The following is a 22,165-nucleotide window of genomic DNA, read 5'->3' on the forward strand; positions in this document are numbered from 1 at the left end:
ATGCAGACTCTTAGTTTCCGCATGCAAGACCTAGTTCCCTGACCAAGGCCCCCTGAACTGGAAGCTTGAAATCTGAGCCACAGGACCCCCAGTGAAGTCCCATCTTATCATTTTATACTGAAGGTAATAAATTCGTAGGCTGTCAGCGGCAGTGTGAGTTCATTCCTCCAGTGACTGCAAAGGAGGTGTGTACCCCACAGTCTGAAGTCCCACGAGTTCTGGGTCCTAAAGGTTGGTGTAAGGTGAATGCAGAGAAAAAGAGAGCTAGCCGGGCAGTCAGGCAAGAAAAGAGGAATTTATTAGTGGGAAAGAGAGGGTGACTGGCCCTTAAGGAGAACCAGTGTCCTCCATTTCTGATGGCATCTTTATTATACCCCACCAATGAAAAATTCTCTGAAGGGATGGTTAAATTTTAGCCTGTAGTCGAGTCCTGTGGTCACGGAGCCGGAGGTCTGGACCTCCTGGTGGAGGTTGTAGCTGGTGGTCTCGTAGCTTTGAGAAGGTAGGCACCAGTGAGAACACAGAATGTCATTTGGGCAGTTTGGTCAGTCTCAAGGATCACTGATTTTATTCTCTGTTTGCGAGGTCAACATAATGAGCCGTCTTAACAAGGAGACCCCTTGTGGGCCCTGTCAGTTGGGTTTGCTTTATTCCCATTTTCATCATCCGTTGCTCTTTCTTAATGATTTATTGGGCTTCCATCACAGGAGAAAAAAACTAAGAAAATCTGATGTGACTATGAAACCCAGAACCTGTGAATTTTTCTGCCAACATTTGAAGGAAGGTATGACTCATTCCCCTACGAGAAAAGGATTTGATATTTTTTTTTAATGCTATTGAACAGTTTGGGAAAGAGCAGGAAATGAGATCCCTCCTGCAGGCAAGCCGTGGTCTGTTCCCCGTGAAACTTGGCCACTGAGCAGCAGGAGAAAATCCCACAACTGGAACAGGAGGCGTGGACCAGGCTGTCTAGACCCCAGGCTACATGGGCCACAGTGTGGTTTACCATCTTATTTCACACTGATATGAATAAGCCTCCTAAACAACATCCAATACCGAGCAATGTTTCTATCCAAATTATTCTGTGGATTTTTTTTTCTTTATTGTGTGTGCAAATTCCAAGAGTGGGGAAAGAAGGAAACGAGTTAAACCACAAATATCCTCTGGGCAGCCAAGATGTTTTGGCCGCCCCTGGATTGAAAGTTGAGAAGCGTTGTTGTGTTTCAGCGTTGAGAGGGGGCTTGATGGGCCGAGAACCAGGGGACACCGACACTGGGGGTGTGAAGCGTGGGCTGGGTTAGGGAGAAAGCTGTGTGTGCTCTGCAGAACAGAGTTGGCTGAAAACCCTGTTGTGTCAGAACTCAGCTCTGTTCCAGAGACACAGACACTGTGAAGCCCGTCAGTGACTGGTGTCAGGACTGGAGGCGGCCAGGATCGGTGGCCCTGGGCTCCAGCTTTCTGCTGTCAAGGCCGTCTCTCTGTGGCCCTGATGAGATCATTCTTACCAAAGATACTTATCAAAGGAGAGGGAAGCCACATATTGGGACAGAGCCAACATGGCAGAAACACACTGGGTGCTGACAGTAACTGTGAAGTAAGTGGAAGGCCCCCCATTTTAAAGATGGAGCCCTTCCTGCCTGTGTGTGCAGGGTGGACGCTGAGGCAGCGCCCCCGCTTCAGGAAAGAGTTGACAGACTCAGAAGTCCCAGTGCTCTAAGGGCAGCAGGGTTACAGAGGAAGAGCCTGAAATAGATATAAAATAGATGCGCTGTGAAGTGCTTTTAACAGTGTCTGCACAGAGCTGGGAACATGCTCGGGGCACGGAAGGGACCGAAGTGACTTCAAAGAGGTGCTGAGGCTTCTACCAGGCAGACGTAGTTGTGGTGAGGACGGAGGCAAGAAGGACTGGGAGTTCCAGTATAGACAGGGAAGAGGGAAGAAAAGCAATTAGGGTCGGGAATGCAAGGCACCCTGTCACAAATTCCATGTTTAAGGGTTGCCAATGGGTCTGGGCACGCTCCAGACATGCAGGCAGTGGGCAGAGTTCTCTGCTGTGCTTCACAGGCCTTAACAAACCTCCACAGCATGAGTTTGTATCCTCTCGAATGGGGTGGGGGTCATGCGAGCGAGCCAGCCCCCGTCCAGTGGGGGCATGCGAGCGAGCCAGCCCTTCAGTGTAATGCGTGCCCAGCTCCAGACTTGGGTCAGCCTAGCCCTTGCTCTGGTTTGCTTCATTTACCGTCCAGACCTGGCACTGTTGAGTGCACTTAAGTTATTTTGTCTTTTTCTGTGTTCACAGTTGCAGTGGAGGTGCATGTAAGGCAGGTCAAGTATTTAAGAGTTCATTTTGCAGTGGCTCATTTGCTTAGTAGGAGATTTTCCCGGTGGCTCAGCGGTAAGGAATCTGCCTGCAATGCAGAAGATGTGGGTTCAATCCCCAGGTCAAGAAGATCCCCTGGAGAAGGAAATGGCAACCCACTCCAGTATTCTTGCCTGGGAAATCCCATGGAGGAACCTGGCGGACTGCAGTCCATGGGGTCACTAAAAAGTCGGACGTGACTTAGCAACTGCTTAGTATACATCTGACGTCTGCAGAACTCGAGGATTTGGAAGAAACACTGACATTTTTCTTTAGATTTTTCTGTGGGACCTTGGGTTTTGTTTTCTGGGTGTAGGGCTCTTTCCTGTGGGTCCCTGATCTGTTATGAGCAGGGTGAGCAGTGCGTTTGAGCAGATGTTATGAGCTTTTGATGAGCAGTGCATTTGATAGCGTCTTGCAGGAAAGCTTGAATTGGCATAAGAAGCAGGGATTCAGCTTTCCTTTGATGTTAATATTTAAGTACAAGAAAATCTGAGTCTCAAAAATCTTCTCAGGAAACTGAATAATGGTGTAATTGGCAGAACAGAATAGGCTGAGGGCACATCTTACAGGGCTGCTATTGAAAATGGTGAGTTTTCTTTCTATATTTATTTCAAATGTGGTGAGCTGATAGCTCACCCACAAGTTCCTGATTTGAAATGTAAGGGCAGATTTCCCCACCCACTCACTCCTGCTCGTGTGGACTCAAGGGCCCGCCAGTTACCAGGAGCTGCTGGGAGCCTGGGACTTGGCTATGAGTGCACAAAGGGAATGATTGCCGTCCTCATGGGGCTCACACTGTAACGAGGGAGAAAAAAGAACGTACAAATGCATAATGACCGTACTAGCACATACTGGATGCTCACTTTGTGCCTCGAACTCTCTAAGCCTCTTTCACCTATTGTAACCCATTTAGTTCTCACCATTTCTCTGGGATGGAGGTACTATTATTGACCTCAATTTTGCAGGAGATAAACTGAGGCAGAGAGAAGTTAAGAAACCTCTCCAAGGTCACACAGCTTATCAGTGGCAAAGTCATGAGTCCAGGCAGTGTGTCCCCCTCATCTGTGGCCTGACCACTCCACTGCATTGGCCCTCAGTGTGGACCACGTGGAGTGGAGACGCGGTTCAGGGTCCCCCTCATCTGTGGCCTGACCACTCCACTGCGTTGGCCCTCAGTGTGGACCACGTAGAGTGGAGACACTGGTTCTGGGGAGGGCTCGGGCAGGACAGAGGGCATAGCAGGGTAAGGGATGGGCATCCATTTCGGTTTTATTTTGGAATTAGACTGCTAGTTATCTAAATGTTCTTCCCTGCCCTAACACTGGCATTATTCCACTAAATAGAACCTAGGAGGGAAAACTGGAAAAAAAAAAAAAAAAAAAACCACGTGTATGCCTTTAGTCTGCTCCCTGGATGTAGACGTTTCTCCTTGGGAGCAATTAACTAGGGCGTTATGTCGAATTTGTTTTCAGTTAATTAGGGATCTGTCATGAAGTACTGCATTTGATGGTCACATGAAATATCCAGGGCAGGCTGTTTACACTACCCTGCCAATTATTTGAAACTTCCCAAAGTTAGGAGAAACCTAAGCCTCTTCCAGGTGGCGGGTGAGATGCTGCTCCAGACGGCAAAGATGGGCCGCTTCTACGTTCCAGGAGAAACACACCTGTTGATCCGTTCCTTCCCCTTCTCAGCATCTAAATACTCGGTCTGATGACAGGTCACAAATTTAAGGAGGCAAATTCATCACTGTACGTAGGTCGAGAGTTTTCCACGATTCTAGCTGGTAAGAATCCCTCGTACAGGTTTACACAGTCTTGCTGTTTCCTTCATGATTAGCAAAATAAACCTCATACCAGGAACCTATCCTGTAATGGGGTCTGTGGTCATTTTCCCTGGAGAGTGAGAATAGAAGGGCTTTGCTGTCGTGATTCAAACATTGTTTGTCTGTGAAAATGATGATGGAGAAGCTCTGGTGGGTGTTGGGTGCTCCGTTTTCATCTCTGAACATTCATGCACCCAGAAGCATCTCGGAGTAATGCAGGTTTTATATTTGTCTCTTCCTCCGACAGGGCTGCTTGACGACCCCGAACTCCCCGTGTGTGAATCCACGTTCTGCTATCCTGGGTCCATCCCTCTCTCTTGGCAACATCTCAGGGGTGTCGGTCAAGTCGGACCTGAAGAAGCGCCGGGCACCCCCTCCTCCAATCCTGCCCCACGCAGGGCCACCTGTGCAGGACAAGACATCAGAAAAGGTAGGGAGAGGGCATCAAGTGGACCAGCTAAATGAACCTGTGAGTTTTCTGGAAGGCCCCTGTGTGTACTGTCATCCTTCAAGCTTGTGGCTCTAGCAACAAGATGGCTCAGGGTGAAAATGTAAGCTTTATTTAGAAGTCTAGGTGAGATGCTACATTGCTTCAATTAGGGAAGATCAGAAACTATTTTTGTGCTGAGGCTTAGACTTGTTGATTAGCATTTATCATTAGCTTTGAAATTTAGCGCATGATTGCTTAATGAGAAAATTGCAAGCACTGTAAGGAATCTGAAGTGTGTTTAAGATAGGGATGACACATAATATTAATGTAATATAGGTGCCCAAGTAATCTACATTCACAGCAAAGCTGAGAAGGTGTTTGCATGAGAAGCTGGTTGCTACATGACATGACATCTATTTAGGGAGGCCTTCAGAGCAGAGTGACTTTGTACATGCCTCTCCCGTGGTGACTGGCAGAGCCTGCATCCTCATAGCTGGCATCTCCCTCTGGGCTTCTTCCTTCATCTGCCTGATGATGTGCCTTGAAACACGATTTGAAATATCAGACCCTCCCTTCCCAGGGGTCAGGACATTATTTGACAAGTTTCCTGGCTTAAAGTGTGACATGGAAAAAGATTATTTGGATGGGGTGTGGGAAGAATGACACCCTGCTGTGGTCAGGATGGTCAGTGTGCTCTGGGCTCTTCCAGAAGTTGAGCTCCCCTGGGCAGCAGCAGGCCTGCTCCACACAGACTCTGAGATACAGGCTGGTCGGCAGTGTAAAGAGAAGGGCGAGTGATTCCTCACTGAGCTGAGAGGGTTCCTGGCATCGCCCCATGAATGGGGGCATTTACATGGAGCCCCTTTAAGCCCAGCTCTCCTCCAGCAGGAGCTGACTGTCTTCACACTTTCCTCCTACTCCGTGGGGTCACTTGGCTGACCCATGCCTGTTCATCTGGTTCTTGGCATCACACCCTGCTAGTCTTGAGGTCCAGGTTCTTTGGGGCTTATTCATAAACTGACTCTACTTAGAATGAATTGGAAACCAGGTCTACACCTTCCGGAGGGAAAGCTTGACCCCTGCATTGTGTTAGTGGTCATGTAAGTGGCTCTGTGGCAGTATCGTGACTTCTCACTTCCTTTCCTTTCTGGCCTGGTTACCTGTCTATCTGTGCGTCAGCCTGTCTGCTCACCGGCCACCTCTCTCAGTCCCTCCAGGGTGTTCTTTATCCTTGATCTCAGAGACGCCCCGTGCCCATCTACTGGCTTGTCCAGCCATAGCCCTTGAAATCTGTCTGAAAAGCCTGTAACACAGTGCATTTTAGATGAAGTGTTTTGATTTGTGATCAAAATAGGACCCACTGGAGGAGGGAATGGCAAACCATCCCAGTATATTTGCTGTGAGAACTTCATGAGTTGTATAAAAGGCCCAAAAGATGAGTCCCCCAGGTGTCCAATATGCTACTGGGGAAGATTAGAGGAGAATTACCAATAGCCCCAGAATGAATGAAGCCCCAGAATGAATGGCTGGGCCAAAGCAGATACTGTGCTCAGTTATGGATGTGTCTGATGATGAAAGTAAAATCTGATGCTGCAAAGAACAGTATTGCATAGGAACCTGGAATGTTAGGTCAATGAATTAAGGAAAATCGGATGTGGTCAAGCAGCAGATGGTAAGATTAATCATTGACATCCTAGGAATCAGTGAACTAAAATGGATGGGAATGGGCAAATTTAATTCAGATGACCATTTAATCTACTATTTTGGGCAAGAATCCCATAGAAGAAATAGAGTAGCCCTTATAATCAGCAAGAGAGTCTAAAATATAGTACTTGGGTGCAACGTCAAAAATACCGGAATAATCTCGGTTCATTTCCTAGGCAAGCCATTCAACATCACAGTAATCCAAGTCTATGCCCCTAGGATGGTGAAGAAGCTGAAGTTTATCAGTTCTATGAAGACCTAGAAGACCTCCTAGAACTAACACCTAAAACAGATGTTCTGTTCATCATCAGGGATTGGAATCCAGAAGGAGGAATTCAAGATATACCTGGAGTAACAGGCAAGTTTGGCCTTGGAGAACAAAATGAAGCAGGGCAAAGGTTAACTGAATTCTGCCAAGAGAATGCTCTAGTCATAGCAAATATCCTTTTTCAGCAACACAGAAGATGACTTTACACATGGATATCACCAAATGGTCAATACCAAAATCAAATTGATTATATTCTTTGTACCTGAAGATGAAAAAGCTGTATCCAGTCAGCGAAAACAAGATCCGGAGCCTACCCGGAGCACAGATCATCAGTTTCTTGTAGGAAAATTCAGGCTTAAACTGAAGAAAACCAGGAAGAACAATAGGCCAGCCAGGTGTGACTTAAATCCCGTATGAATCCGCAGTAGAGGTAATGAATACATTCAAGGGACGAGATCTAGGGAACAGTGTGCCTAAAGAACTATGGACAAAGGTCTGCAGTCTTGTACAGAAGGTGGCGAACAAAACCATCCCAAAGGAAAAGAAACGCAAGAGTCACAGTGGTTATCCGAGGAGGCTTCACAAACAGCAGAACAGAGAGAAGCGAAAAGCAAGGAGAGGGGGAGAAGCACATCCAGATAAGTGCAGAGTCACAGAGGTCGCTAGGAGAGACAGGAAGACCTTCTTCAACAAGCAGTGCTTAATAATAGAAGACAGCAAACGGGGAAAGACTGGCGATCTCTTCAGGAACATTGCAACACCATGGAAGCGTTCTGCCCAAAGATGGGCACAATCAACGATAAAAATGGTAGCGACCTAGTAGATACTGAAGAGATCAAGAAGAGGTGGAAAGTATACATGGAAGAACTGTATAAAAAGATCTTAATGAACCAGATTACTACGACAGCGTAGTTAGTCCCCCAGAGCCAGACATTCTGGAGTGCTAAGTGGGCCTTCAGAAGCACTGCTGTTAATAAATCTAATGGATGTGATGAAATTCCAGCAGAACTATTCAGATTCCTAAAGGATGATGCCATCAAGGTCTTGCATTCATTATGTCAGTGAATCTGGAAGACCCAGCAGTAGCCACAGGACTGGAAAAGGTCAAACCTCATCCCAGTACCCAAGAAGGGTAGTACCAAAGAATGTGCTGCCCATCAGACAATCGCACTCATCTCCCATGCTAGTAAGGCCATGCTTAAAATCTCATGCTTAAAATCTCACATGCTGGGCTTCAGCATTCTGTGAACCAGGAATTTCCAGGTGTCCAAGCTGGCTTTAGAGAAGGAAGAAGAGCCAGAGATCAAATTGAAAACATCTGCTGGATTATAGAGAAAGCAATTCCAGAAAAAAAACCAGCAGTGCCAACAAAGGCTAGCCTAGTCAAGGCTATGGTTTCTCCAGTGGTCATGTGTGGATGTGAGAGTTGGACTGTGAAGAAAGCTGAGCGCTGAAGAATTGATGCTTTTGAACTGTGGTGTTGGAGAAGACTCTTGAGAGTCCCTTGGACTGCAAGGAGAACAAACCTGTCCATCCTAAAGGAAATCAATCGTGAACATTCATTGGAAGGACTGATGCTGAAGCTGAAGCTCCGATACTTTGGCCACCTAATGCGAAGAGCTGACTCTTTAGAAAAGACCCTGATGCTGGGAAAGATTGAGAGCAGAAGGAAAAGAGGGTGTTAGAGGATGAGACGGCTGAATGGCATCACCGATGCAATGAACTTGGGCAAATTCTGGGAGGTAGTGAGAGACAGGGAAGTCTGGTGTGCTGCAGTCCATGGGATGGCAGAGTCGGACACAACTGGGCAACTGAACAACAAAAACAATTTTGATTCGTATATTTCTTAAACATTTTCCACTATTTATTTTGTGTTATCCATCATACTTTAACTGTCTTTTGATAAAATAAACCGAACAGGACGTTCTTTTTTTGTACACATGCCCAGCTAAACACTGCAGGCTCATGAATGCAGAGCTGTTTCCCATGGGTTCTGCGGTGTGTTTCACCCCTTATTTTGTGGGGAGTTAGATCCTGAACTTTTTCATAACACACAGAGTGTTCCTAAAGCATTTAGCACTTTTCAACCACCTACCTCTGGGGGTGTCTTGTTGTTTTTGATTGGGAAGGGTATTTCTTAGTGGTGAAAAATGTGAGTTCCGGTATCAAAATAATAGGGCCTTTTTTCAATAAGAATTGTATTTGCTTATTGTTACTGATGTAGATGCTATGCTGCATCAGTATTTTTTTTAGTTTTATTGAGCTATAGTAGATTTATAGCGTATTTAATTTCTGCTGTGTAGCAGTGACTCAGTTATACATATAATTTTTCATATTATTTTCCATTATGGTTTAATAACAGGTTTTTTAATGCTTAACAAATATTTACTAAGAATACCATAGACTTTTTTACTTCTTATTTTATGTTGGAGTACAATTAGTTAACAATGTTGTATTAGGTTCAGGTATACAGAGTGATTCAGTTATACATATACATGTATCGTTTTTCAAATTCTCTTTCCGGTTAGGTTGTTATAGACTGTTGAGCAGAGTTCCTTGTGTTATACCATAGATCCTTATTGCGTACCCATTTTAAATATAGCAATGTGTACATGTCAATCCCAAACTCCCTAACTATCCCTCCCCTGATCCTTGCCCCTGGTAACCGTAGGTTCATTTTCTATATTGAATATAGTTTCTTGTGCTGTACAGTAGGACCTTGGTGTTTATCTGTCCTATATCTACTAGCCTATATTTGCTAATCCCAACTCTCAATCCTTCCCTTCCCCAGCCCCTCTGCCTGGGAACCGCACATCTGTCTCCATGCCTGTGGATCCGATTCTGCTTTGTAGCTGTGTTCATTTGTGTGGTACTTTAGATTCTACATAGAAGTGATGACCTATGGTGTGTCTTTCTCTTCGTGACTCCCTTCACTCAGTATGGCACTCTCTAGGCCGGCCGTGCTGCTGCAGATGGCACCGTTTCACTCTTTTTATGGCTGATGGGACTCCACTGTGTGCGTGCACCACATCGTCTTTATCCGTTTTTCATTATGGACATTCAGGTTGTTTCCATGCCTTGGCTATTGTAAGCAGTGCTCCAGTGAACTCTGGGGTGCATGCCTTTTTTAATATAGTTTTCTCTGGATCTGCACCCCAGATGGGGGTTGCTAGATAATATGCAAGCTCTACGTTTAGTTTCTTAAGGAACCTCCATGCCGCTCTCCATAGTGTCTGCACCAACTTCCAGGCTCCCTTTCCTCCACACCCTTTCCGGCATTTATTGTTGGTAGACTTTTTAATGGTGGCTCTGCTGACTGGTGTGAGGTGATTCCTCACTGCAGTTTGGATTTGTATTTCTCTACTAATTAACAATGTTGAGCATCTTTTCATGTACATCTCATCTTTGGAGAGATGTCTATTTAGGTCTTCTGCCCATTTTTCAATTGGGTTATTTGTCTTTTTGTTACTGAATTGTAGAAGCTGTTTGTATATTTTGGAAACTAACCCCTTGCTGGTTGCATCATTTGCAAATATTTTTTCCCAGTACATAGATTGTCTTTTCATTTCGTTTATGGTTTCCTTAGCTATGCGGCCTCAACATTTTAAAAATTTGTTCCATCCAGAGAAGGTGTTATGTTTTTCAGATTTTAATGTACTTATACAGAGTGGATAAAGTCAACCTGAGGGGGAAAATGTGTATGAAGCAGAGAAGCGGGAATTCTGAATGAAAAATAAATAGTGCTTGTAGACCCTGCAGGATGAACAGAGCTCTCTCTGAGGCAAAAAAAGCTTTTTTTTGTTTTAACTGAAATCTGTTTTATTTGGCCTAGAATGAGTGGAGAATTTGGCTCACAGCAGCCATCTCCTTTCTTAAGCATGTGAGTGGCATATGGATTCGATTTAAGCATTTGCTATGAACACACTTTTTTCTTCTTTTTAAATGAGAGGTATTTTGTTATTTACTAATTTCTGGGAAAGGAACCCAAATATGTATTGTCATCTTTGGGGAAGAACGTCAATTCCTTCTTCCTGAACTTCCTTCCATATAAAGATAAGATGTTTATTTGGAAAGCCTTATTTATGTGCAACTGCTGCTAACATGAATATCCTGAATCAGGAGGAAAGGATTATTTTCAAGGACATGACTAGTTTATAGGAAAATGGGAATCCTTAGGTTTTCATATTTTTAAACACTTTTTTCTTATCAAGTAGTATTAAAAATTCGGTACAGTCACCCCTTCCTATCTGTGTGTTCCCCATCCTCAGATTCAACCAATTGTGGATCAAAAACAGAAAAAAAAAAAATCCAGGAACTTTCACAAAGCAAAGTTTCCATTTGCTGGCAACTGTTTGCGTAGCATTTACATTTTATTATTATGTCATCTAAAGATCCCCTGAAGGAGGGCATGGTAACCCACTCCAGTGTTCTTGCCTGGGAAATCCCATGGACAGTGAAGCCTGGTAGGCTCCAGTCCCTGGGTTGCAAAGAGTCAGACACGAATGAGTGATTAGCACGTTATGTCATCTAGAGATGATTTAAGGTACACACAGGAATGTGCGCAAGTTATATGCCTATACTTCAGACTTCAGCCCCTGAGTGTTTTGGTGTCTGAGGGGGTCCTGGAGTCCATCCTCCATGGAGACTGGGGGGCAACTGTATTGATTTATTTGGATCTTAAAGGCAAAGTACTTTCAGCCATCTTCCAGGTCATCTGAAACTTTAAAAAAGGTAATGTTTGTCATAGAATTTGTTATGCCATTATACATTCATGATTTGAGTCTTTGTTTTTTCTAAAAGTACTTCTCAAGAATGTTTTCCCAGAGGTGTTTGAGCCAGTGAGAGAAATGCACAGCATCCTTGTCCAAGCCAGTCAGCAGAAAGATCAGGGAGATGGGTGAAGCCGTGTGTCATTTGCAGAAGAAGTGGAACTGCTCACTGCCTCAGCTCTTCACCTCTTGTCTCAGTGCCTTGAGTGAAGTTTTCATTATGCGGGATGTTCAGACAGGAATGATGTATACCTTAGGGCACCCCACGCCAAGTCAGTATTTTTCAAGTTTGACTGAGCCTCAGAATCACCCCAAAAGGGCTTGTGAAAACATGTTTACCTTGGCTCCACCTTGAGGGTTTCTGATTCAGTAGTTTTGGGGTGGGGCCTGAGAACTCAAGGTTCACCAAGTTCCCAGATGAACCCCACTTTGAGAACCAACACCCCATAGACCTCTACCTTCCCCATCTGTGTGCCCAGAATTTGGACCGATCAGATGTGAGAGCAGTGTTTCTACTCAATATGTTTTTTTTTTTTTATTTTTTAACAGATTTGGAGAGATTCTTCCATTGAAAAATTACTATCATCCTGTACCATTAGCTGAGGCCTAAAGCAACTTATTGGATTGGGCAAAAAGTTTGTTCAGGTTTTTCCATAACATCTTGCAAAAAAGTCTGAATGAACGCTTTGGTCAAGCCAGTGTGAAGAGAAGTGAGCAGGTCCCACTTCTCACTGGGATCCAGGAAGTTTCACGTGAATCAACAGAGGAACAACTTGTTCCGGGGGGGGTCTTTCTCCCTCTTCCATCTTTGGGGTCTAAACTGTCCTCCCCGCACCTCACTCCAGGCTGGTGTGACCCCTTGCCCTGCCCCTTTCCAGAGCCGGCATTCCTGCCTGCTAGTCTGTGTTTGAGACAGAGTAAGTCTTAGAGGCTGACCGAGCTGACTTGCCTTCCTACTGTTTGCAGATATTTCTACCCTGAGGCTGCCCTGGGATCAGCATGGGTTCAGATCGTGGGTGGGGGACACAGGTGGGTGGATATCCTTCTGCTCACTGCTGGTCCTCGGTTTCCTCCTCTGCAAAATGAAAGAAAGAAAAGTGAAGTCGTGTCCGACTCTTTGTGACCCCATGGACTGTAGCCTACCAGGCTTCTCCGTCCATGGAATTTTCCAGGCAAGAATACTGGAGTGGGTTGCAGTTTCCTTCTCCAGGAGATTTTGCTGACCCAGGGATTGAACCTGGGTTTCCTGCATTGTAGGCAGACTCTTTACTGTCTGAGCCACCAGGGAAGTACTGCAAAATGGGCATGATCCAAACAGCCGCCCCAGGCACGCAGAGTGGAGGTCAGAGCAAGGACCCTGGAGGTGCTTCCTGGATTCAGGTCCCAGCAGCTCTGTCATTGCTGGGAACATGACCTTGGCAGGTTACTCCACTTTTGAGCCTTGTTTTCTTAGGTGTGCAGACTGCTCCGCAGAATGGAGGGGAGAGCTGGATAGCACCCTGGGGAGTGGAGGAGCCAGAGGGGCTGAACACCGCCCCCCCACCAAGTCTTGCATAAACCAGGAGGCAGATTATATTTTAAAATCAAACTTTATTGCTAGAGACATCAATTATGAAAAGGGGCCAAGCCGCTGAGGCAGGCTTATTCTGTTAAAGGATGCCTCCTTATCTGGGTGGCATTTTCCCCTCTGGGCACAAACCTGAAATACCCCATTTATTAGCTCACACCTTCGGGGGGTTGCGGAGGGGACACTTGTCATCCCCTGGGAGCCCCTGCTTGAGGAGGAGAGACTAGTACAGAGCTGTGGTCCTTGCTCGGGTGACTCAGTTCACCTATTAAAGCGAGAAATAACCCCAGGAGCCACAGTGGTCGACATCTCATTTGTGTGACCCCTGGCGGTTTAATGAGAGCTTTATTTCACTTTTTAACCTCTGTCCATTGATTAAAAGTAGTAACTTGTAGAAGTCTGCTAAACAGTGCTGTGTCTAATTTTAGCTGTCATCATCTACAAACGTGGAATAAACAGCTAGCCATTAATTTATGCAGCCAGTATCCAGTTATTATACACCTACTTTTATGATAATTACAACTGTGAATCTTTTTATAAGTGGGAGTAATTCAACAAATATTTTGGTTATTCAAGCTTTCTTGCTTCCTATATTATTTGAATTATGGCTTTCATTATACTCAGCTCCATATAATCCAACATGACAGTGCATTTGTACTTTATCTCCAGTTTATTGCCTTGAGATGAAAATAACTTGTGATGTTAACTATTAAGCTGAGAGATGAGGGAGACTTGTGTTACGATTGGTTATTAGTATAACCCAAGATGGAACTTTCTATGAAATATATGCCTGTGTTTCAATAAGTATTTTTGAACAGCTGCCTTGTGCACAGCCCTGCACTTGGAAACATGAATTGATATTCATTACTGTAATATCTCAGTCTAATGTACACTGAAGAACACAGTAGTTTGTGTAAAAAAAAAAAGGATATTTGCGAATGTTGGGAATTTAATGGAAATAGCTACATTTTCTGGATCATCATGAGAATTAGGTAATTAGAGTGTTATAGGACATTATAAAATTCTGCTGGCTAGACTCCCAAAGACACGTTTCATCAAGAACTGGGGTATTCACTGCTCCGGCGGGTGTGGTCCTGACTCGCTCTGCTTCCCAGGCCAGAGCAGAGGGAAGGCCTGCCGTGGCCCTGGTGGCTCTGTTCCAGGGAATCTACGGGGAGCAGGGGCACGGCCCTAGGAGGTCAGGCCACACAGCCAGCGGTCTAAGGTCCAGTCTCCTTTCCTGTTGGGACTGATGGTTTTTGCCTACTGGAATGAGCATCCAGAAGATGCTGAGGCCCAAGTGATGCTTACCTTGAAGTCATTGCTCGTCACCCTTCTGGCCTCCTCCTGTGAAGTCCCCTCCGTTTCCTATCACACTGCTCATGGCGGTGGTTAATTTGTTTCTGGAGAAGTGGATGATATTTGGTGGCATTTTAGAAGTTATTTTTCATAATAACTAAAGACCTTTGACTACAGCTGGCATGTCAGCAGCACCTCACGTGTGCAGGGCTTGGCGGATGAGCTTCCTGAAGTGCTGGGCTGAAAAGGGAAGGAGGTGAGTGGGGAGGGGCTCAGCAGGGAGGAGTGGTCCCTCAGTTTGCCTTGTGCCTGAGACGACGCTCAGAAAGGGAGAGGCCCAGAAAGGGATGACGGGGACGAGGTCTCAGATCCACAGGGCCCTCTCCGGCATACACTTTCCATCCCACTTGTCCGTGAGTCCTGATCCGAATCCAGCCCTGCCCCAGCCCCCTTCCCCCCAGTGCTCTGGTCCAGACTCTCCTGAGTCCCAGGGATGACTCCCGTTGCCACGGCCTCCTCACTGGGCCCTGCCTCTGCCCCACGCCTCCCCGCTGGACTGCTCTGCACACCTCTGCTAGGGCCACACCCGTCACAACAGGAGGAGGATCGTGACTTTTCTTAAGGCCTCTGGTGGCTTCGTCTCTGCCTGGGTCCCAGTGCTCCGGGCGGGTCCTGTGTCCTCCCACCTCCTCCTCCCTCTCCAGCAGGCCCTCCCATTCTCGCTGCCCCCACCCTGCCCCATGTCCCTTCACCAGGCGCATCTCTGGGGCCCTCGCCCCACGTCACTCTCTGTGTCCTTCCCCTGTTCTGTTTGTCTTGTAGCCACTACCGTGTCAGCCCTGGAAGGAGGTTTTATTTCTTTATTCACTGAGCTCTCACCAAGCCATTCCATCAGTAAATGTTTACATTAACTATTTCATACATGCATCACTCGCTCATGTATCAACTGCCTATCGATGGACCCTCTCTAAGTGAAAAGCACTGATTTCAGAATGTATATGCAGTTGGCTTAAGGATTGCTTTGCTCCAGAAGCCTGCGGAGAAAGGGCAGCTCCTCCGGACCACGCCTGCAGTGCCGAGCTGGAAATGGCCTTGTGCTGTCTGCTGTGGACTCAAGCAGACACAAGGACAGCCTGGGTGGGGGCAGGGCCGAGTAGCGAGCAAGTGGGTGGCTGGGGCCAGGGCACAAGCCTGCTGCAAGGGGACCTTGGGGAGTAGGGGCCCTCTGAGATGGGAAGGCCCATCGCTGCCTCCAGTCCTCGGAAGGAGGGGCAGAACAGGGCACGTGACACGGAGCCCTGCCTCCTGGAGCCTTGTGAGGAGCAGCAGGGCTGGCAGAGGGCACGGTGCGCAGAGCTGGGGCTGGGGCTGGGGACGCCCCTCGTGTACCGGCGCTCCTCTGCTCAGTGGGGGCAGAGACACCAGAGTGTGGAGATAAAGGGGGAGATGCAGTCGGAGCCCAGTGCAGCCGAGCTCCGGGTTCTCTCCCTCAGCCCCTGCCTCCACCTCTCCCCTCTTCTTGTGTTCAGCCTTTTCCTACAGCCCACATTTTTCTCTGTTTTGATCTGTATATCCTCTTAGATTTCCTTCAGTCAGGTTGGTCTTCCAAAGCTTCTCACTCATGTTTCTTCAGAATAATGCCCATAATGTATGCATGTGTGTGAGACCATTTTCACTATATATATGGAATTCTCCAGGCAAGAATACTGGAGTGAGTAGCCATTTCCTTCCCCAGGGGATCTTCCCGACTCAGGGATCGAACCCAGGTCTCCTGCATTGCAGGCAGATTCCATCTGAATCCCCAGGGAAGCCCTGTGTAAAGTTTGTGCGTGCATGCTAAGTTGCATCAGTCATGTCTGACTTTGCGACCCTATGGACTGTAGCCCGCCAGGCTCCTCTGTCCATGGAGCTTTCCAGTCAAGAATACTGGAGTGGGTTGCCGTGCCCTCCTCCAGGGGCATGGAGGTATTGAACCCAGTATCACACCTGTGTCTCTTACATATACCCGCATTGGCAGGCGGGTTCTTTACCACTGGCACTACCTATACACTTCCCCACAAATGGCTCGATTTTACCGTCAGCGCCATCCTGGCACATTTGCTGAGTATGACGTCCCTTCTCCAGGTGAGTGAGGGGACTCAGAGGCCACACAGCCCAGGACAGTGAAGTCATATCAGCCCAGGCCTGCTTCCTGCAGCCCCACTGCAGAGGAGAATGCAGCCCTCCTTCACCTGCAAACACCTTTCCTCTGGGAGTTTGTAAGAGATAGACCAGACATGGGAGAAGAAAAGTGTGTCAGCAGAACGTGGCGGGGGGTGGGGACAGTGGGGGCGGGGCGGAGGTCTGTGTCTCTAGGGCTGGCCCTGGAGTGTGAAGAGACTTGCCATCACAGGCCCAGGCCAGCAGCTGGAACTTTCTCTTAGATGTGGCAGGAGTCCCCTCATCCACCAGTGAACAAGATCACAATCCCTTCAGTGTCCGTCTGTCTGCAGAGCCTTGGGAGGGCTGCTTCCTTTCCCTTTTGTAGTGCCTTTCCCTCCAGCGGAGGTCAGAAACAGGGCAGAGAGCACATTTTGTGTCCAGCTCAAGGTCAGCCCCTAACAATGTGGCTTCCCAGAGGAGCTGAGTGAACCCAGCTCCTTGCCCTGGCCTCCTAGACCCCAGGCAGTAAAGCCCCTCCTCTGTCCTCCAGGAAGGAAGGGAGGCCTCCATCCAGCATCTCGCCCTGGCAGACCTTGTAACTCCTTCTGTGTGTTGTCTCTGAGCCTTTGGGGAATGTTTCTTAGGAAAATTCAGACGTCTTACTCAAGCCAAGACACGCAAGCATCTTCTCCGCACAGCAGGGCCCCACTCCGGAGTTTGGATCCCAAGCAGGTGCAATGAGTGACTTCCTGCCCCCCAAAAACTCAGTTTTCCCAACTGCATCCTCCCCATTAGTAGAGCACAAAGTCTCCTTGATTTGTTGGGGGCAGTGCATAGCCTTCTGCATAGCTTCTATCCCTCTTCATTGGAGGAGCTGGTCCAAGACATTGTGATGCAGAATGCATCTCGCAGCATTTGTGATTTCCCAGTTCGGGGTCTGTTAGGACTACCCTTGTTGTCAGCTCTTCTCAGAGAAATCCTCAGCAGAGGTCGGTGACGTGTTACTCTGTGAAGGGACACCTGGTGGCAGAGTCCAGAGAAGCCCACAGCACCTCATCCCGGCCCATGGTCTCAGCACACAGCATGGGTCTGCTGTGCACTTGGCCAGTCCTGGGGCTTCACTCACTCAGTCCCGGGCTTCACTCACGGACAGGCAGCAGACCCCCATAAGCACCTGAGTAACATAGAAGTGTGCGCTAGGGAGACTCAGGGGAGACCACAGAAACTTGTCTCCAGACACAGTAAAGAGTCATCTGTCTAGGGGGAGCTCTGGTGACAAGCCCAGGGAGAGTGGGCCTTGAGTTTTGTTTAGGTTTGCTTGTTTGTTTAAGCATATCGGTGTTATTTCATTTTTTAATTTAATTTTTATTGGAGTTCAGTTGCTTTACAATGCATCCGTTTCTACTTTATAGCAAAGCAAATCAGCCATATGTATACATATGTTCCTTCTTTGTCGGATTTCCTTCCCATTTAGGTCACCACAGAGCACTGAGCAGAGCTCCCTGTACAATACAGTCGGATTACATTACTTATCTATTTTATACCCAGTAGTGTATATATGTCAATCACAATCTCCCCGTTAATCCCACCCTCCTTTTCCCCCTGGTGTCCATACATACATTCTCTACATCTGTCTCTATTTCTGCTTTGCAGATAAGTTCATCTGTTACCATTTTTCTAGTTCTCACATGTAAGTGGTATTATACAGTATTCTTTTTCCCTTACTTCCCTGAGTGTGGCAGTCTCCAGGTCTATCCATATCTCTGCAAATTGCACAGTATTCCATTGTCTATGTGTATCACATCTTATTTTTCCATTTCATCTACTGATGGACAAAATCTCTTTACAAAATTCAACACTCATTTATAATAAAAACTCTCAGAAAGTGGGCAAAGAGGAAATCTATCTCAACATAATAAAAGCCATATATGACAAATCCACAGCAAACATTATTCTCAATGGTGAAAAACTGAAAATATTTCCTCTAAGATCATGAACAAGACAAGGGTGCCTATTCTCTAAACTATTATTCAACATAGTTTTGGAAGCCCTAGCCATGGCAGTCAGAAGAGAAAGAATAAAAGGAATACAAAGTGGAAAAGGACAGTTGAAACTATCACCGCTTGTACCCATGACACAATACTATACATAGAAAACCCAAAAGATACTACCAGAAAATTACTAGAGCTAATCAATGAATTTGGAAAAGTTGCAGGATAAAAAATTAATGCAAGAAATCTCTTGCATTCCTATACACTAACAACAAAAGATCAGAAAGAGAAATTAAGGGAAATATACCATTTACTATTGCAACAGAAAGAGCAAAATATGAATAAGCCTACATAAGGAGGCAAAGGACCTGTAAGATACCGATGAGCGCTGTAAGATACTGATGAGAGCTGTAAGATACTGATGAGAGCTTTAAGATACTGATGAGAGCTGTAAGATACCAATGAGAGCTGTAAGAAAGATACCGATGAGCGCTGTAAGATACCAATGAGCGCTGTAAGATACCGATGAGAGCTGTAAGATATCGATGAGAGCTGTAAGATACCGATGAGAGCTGTAAGATACCAATGGGCGCTGTAAGATACCGATGAGCGCTGTAAGATACCTATGAGAGCTGTAAGAAAGATACCGATGAGAGCTGTAAGATACTGATGAGAGCTGTAAGATACTGACAAGAGAGATCAAAGTGACACAGACAAATGGAGAGCTATACCGTGTTTTGGGGTTGGAAGAATCACTATTGTGAAAATGGCTATTCTACCCAAAGCAATCTACAGATTTAATGCATTCCTTGTCAAATTACCAAGGGTATTTTTCACAGAATTGCAACAAAAAATTTTACAATTTGAATGGAAACACAAAAAGCAATCTTGAGAAACAAAAAAAAGCGCTGGAGAATGAGGCACCCTGACTTCAGACTATACTAGAAAACTACAATAATCAAGACAGTATGGTACTGGCACAAAAAACAGAAATATAGATTGATGGAACAGGATAGAAAACTCAGAAATAAACCCATGCACCTAGATTCACCTAAAGTATGAAAAAAGAGGCAAGAATATACAATGGAGGAAAGACAGTCTCTTCAATAAGTTGTGCTGGGAAAACTGGACAGTTACATGTAAAAGAATGAAATTAGAACACTCCCTATCATACATAAAAATAAACTCAAAATGGATTAAAGACCTAAATGTAATGCTATAAAACTATAAAACTCTTAGAGGAAAAAAGAACATTCCTTAACATAAACCACAGCAAGATCTTTTTTGACCCAGCTCCAAGAGTAATGAAAATAAAAACAAAAATATAAAAGCAGGGCACAGTTAAACTTACAAGCTTTTGCACAGCAAAGGAAACAATAAACAAGACAGTCTTCAGAATGGGAGATACTCTTTGCAAACAATGTGATTGACAAAGGATTAATCTCCAAAATATACAAACAGCTCATGCAGCTCAATATAAAAACGAAGAAGAAACAGCCAAATCAAAAAATGGGCAAAAGATCTAAATAGACATTTCTCCAAAGAAGAATTACAAATGGCCAAGAGGAACATGAAAAGATTCCCAGCATCACTGGTTTTTAGAGAAAGACAAATCGAAACGACAATGAGGTATCACCTCACACTGGTCAGAATGGCTATCAACAAAAAAATCCACTAACAATAAACGCTGAAGAGGGTGTGGAGAAAAGGGAACCCCCCTATACTGTTGGCAGTGTAAACTGATACAGCCACTGTGGAGAACAGTATGGAAATTCCTTAAAAAGCTAAAAATAGAGTTGCCATACGGTCCAGCAGTCCCACTCCTGGGCATATACCCAGAGAAAACCATAATTCAAAGAGTGCTGTTCACTGCAGCACTGTTTATAATAACTCTGATGCGGAAACGACCTAAATGGTCCTGTTTGACTTGAGTGATGCAGCTGGAAGCTGAGGTGGACGAAGCAGACGAACAGGAGGACAGAGAGACCGGGCACGCTGGCAGGGCTTCAGCAGTGGGGTTCGAGCTCAGTGCAGGATTCTAGTGGCCCTGAGACGTCATTGCTATGGTCCCTGTGCTCTGGGCCCTGGACAAGGGTCACCCATCCCCATGTCTTGTCAGCCCCTCCTCCTGGTGCAGTCCAGGGCCGGCCCGGGGCCCTGTGTGTCCAGGGCAGGCCCGGGGCCCTGTGTGTCCAGGGCAGGAACCCCTGAGGAAGGTGAGTGGGTGCTGGGGGTAAGCCGCGCCACGTTTCCGGCAGCTGGAGCCCCACCAGCAGGCGCGTGGCGGTGGGGAGCGCTGGTGCTGACGATGTCTGCCCTGGGCGGCTGTGTGTCTGAGCCATACCATGAGAGAAAAAGCTAACGATGCCCAGAGGACACTCTCAGGATTGGGCAGTCTGTGCATGACCACTCCTTATTTTTAAAAATAGCGGAATTTAGAATATTTTAGAATATTAAAATGTTGAGAAAAGGAAGGTCTCGCTGGAACACGAAAGCTGTGTTCAGACATTTGAGTCCCTGTGCTCAGGCCCCAGAGGATAGGATGGGAAGCAGCATGTGAGCAGGCTGCAAACGTTTGGTTTAGTGCACAGGGGAAGAATTTTTTGTCGGGCAGAGTCACGGGAGGAAGCAGTGAGTATGTGGGGGAAACACTGGGTGGCAGATTTAGCACTTGCTGACGGTGTCGTGAAGATGCTCCTTCACAATCTTAAATGGTCTCACCCCCTCTTGTGGAGTCTGGGGCACATTTAATGGCTCCCGGGGCCCCTGAAGCATAAGTGACTTGCTCAAGGTCATAGCAGTGAGAAAACTAAGGAGTAAGGCTGAAGCGCTGTCTCTGGACAGCCTCGGGGACTCTGACGTGGCCTGAGCTTTTACCTCAAATAGTGCCTGCCAACAGCTGCGTTACAGTGGCCAGTCTGCTTGGACTGCCCTCGCAGAACTCCGGCAGGAGGCTGAGACACTGGGCTTAATCTCTCACTGTTCCTGAGGCTCAGCGCTGGGGTCCAGGTGTCTGCTCGGCCGTTCTCCTGAGGCCTCTCTTGGTTCCCTGGGCCGTCCTCCTGCTGTGTCCCCATTTGTGTGTGTGTGTTCACCCTTCTTCTGTGGGATACCAGTCATTTGGGTTGGGAGCCACCCTGATGACCTCATTTTAACTTGATCACATCCTTAAAGGGGCTTCCCTTGTGGCTCAGCTGGTAAAGAATCTGCCTTCAATGCGGGAGACCTGGGTTCAACCCCTGGGTTGGGAAGATCCTCTGGAGGAGGGAAAGGCTACCCACTCCAGTATTCTTGCCTGGAGAATTTCATGGAATGTATAATCCATGGGGTTGCTAAGAGTCAGACACGACTGACCGACTTTCACTTCACTTCACTTCACCTCTTTAAAGTCCCCATCTCCAGATACAGTCACTTTCTGAGGTCCCAAGGGTTAGAGCTTCAACATATGCATTTTGTGGAGGCGGAATTCAGTCCATAACAAAAGAATACTGAGTTTCTGTTTACGTGCAAAGAAGTTTTCTTGGCCATAAGGAATTCAAGGACAAATGACATATAATCTTTTAAAAGTTCTCAATATTTAATTGGTATAAAAGTGTTCTGCGCCCCCCCCCAAACCCCAGAGAATGGCCCCCGTGGGACCTCGTGGGGATGGGGAGAGTGTGACGCAGAATCAAATGTAGTGACAGCAGCCTGTCCCATGGGAAGCCCCCACAGGCACCGCTGATTTTGATCCAGACGATCCCACCTGATCCTCATCCCTGGGAGATCATCAGCTTGGTCCAGTCAGGGGCCAGAGGCTAGACTGGGT

At 46.6% G+C, this 22,165-nt stretch overlaps 1 protein-coding gene across 1 annotated transcript in view; it reads left to right on the forward strand.

Annotated features, from left to right (window-relative positions):
- COBL (cordon-bleu WH2 repeat protein) overlaps window positions 1-22,165 on the forward strand; it is a 346,405-nt gene that overhangs the window by 211,055 nt on the left and 113,185 nt on the right. The window contains exon 11 of the mRNA XM_068973146.1: window positions 4,435-4,617. Within this exon, the coding sequence (XP_068829247.1) occupies window positions 4,435-4,617 (183 nt within the window). The remainder of the gene's footprint in view (window positions 1-4,434; window positions 4,618-22,165) is intronic.

Source organism: Capricornis sumatraensis, chromosome 5, assembly GCF_032405125.1.
Source record: "Capricornis sumatraensis isolate serow.1 chromosome 5, serow.2, whole genome shotgun sequence".
NCBI classification, from domain to species: Eukaryota; Metazoa; Chordata; class Mammalia; order Artiodactyla; family Bovidae; genus Capricornis; species Capricornis sumatraensis.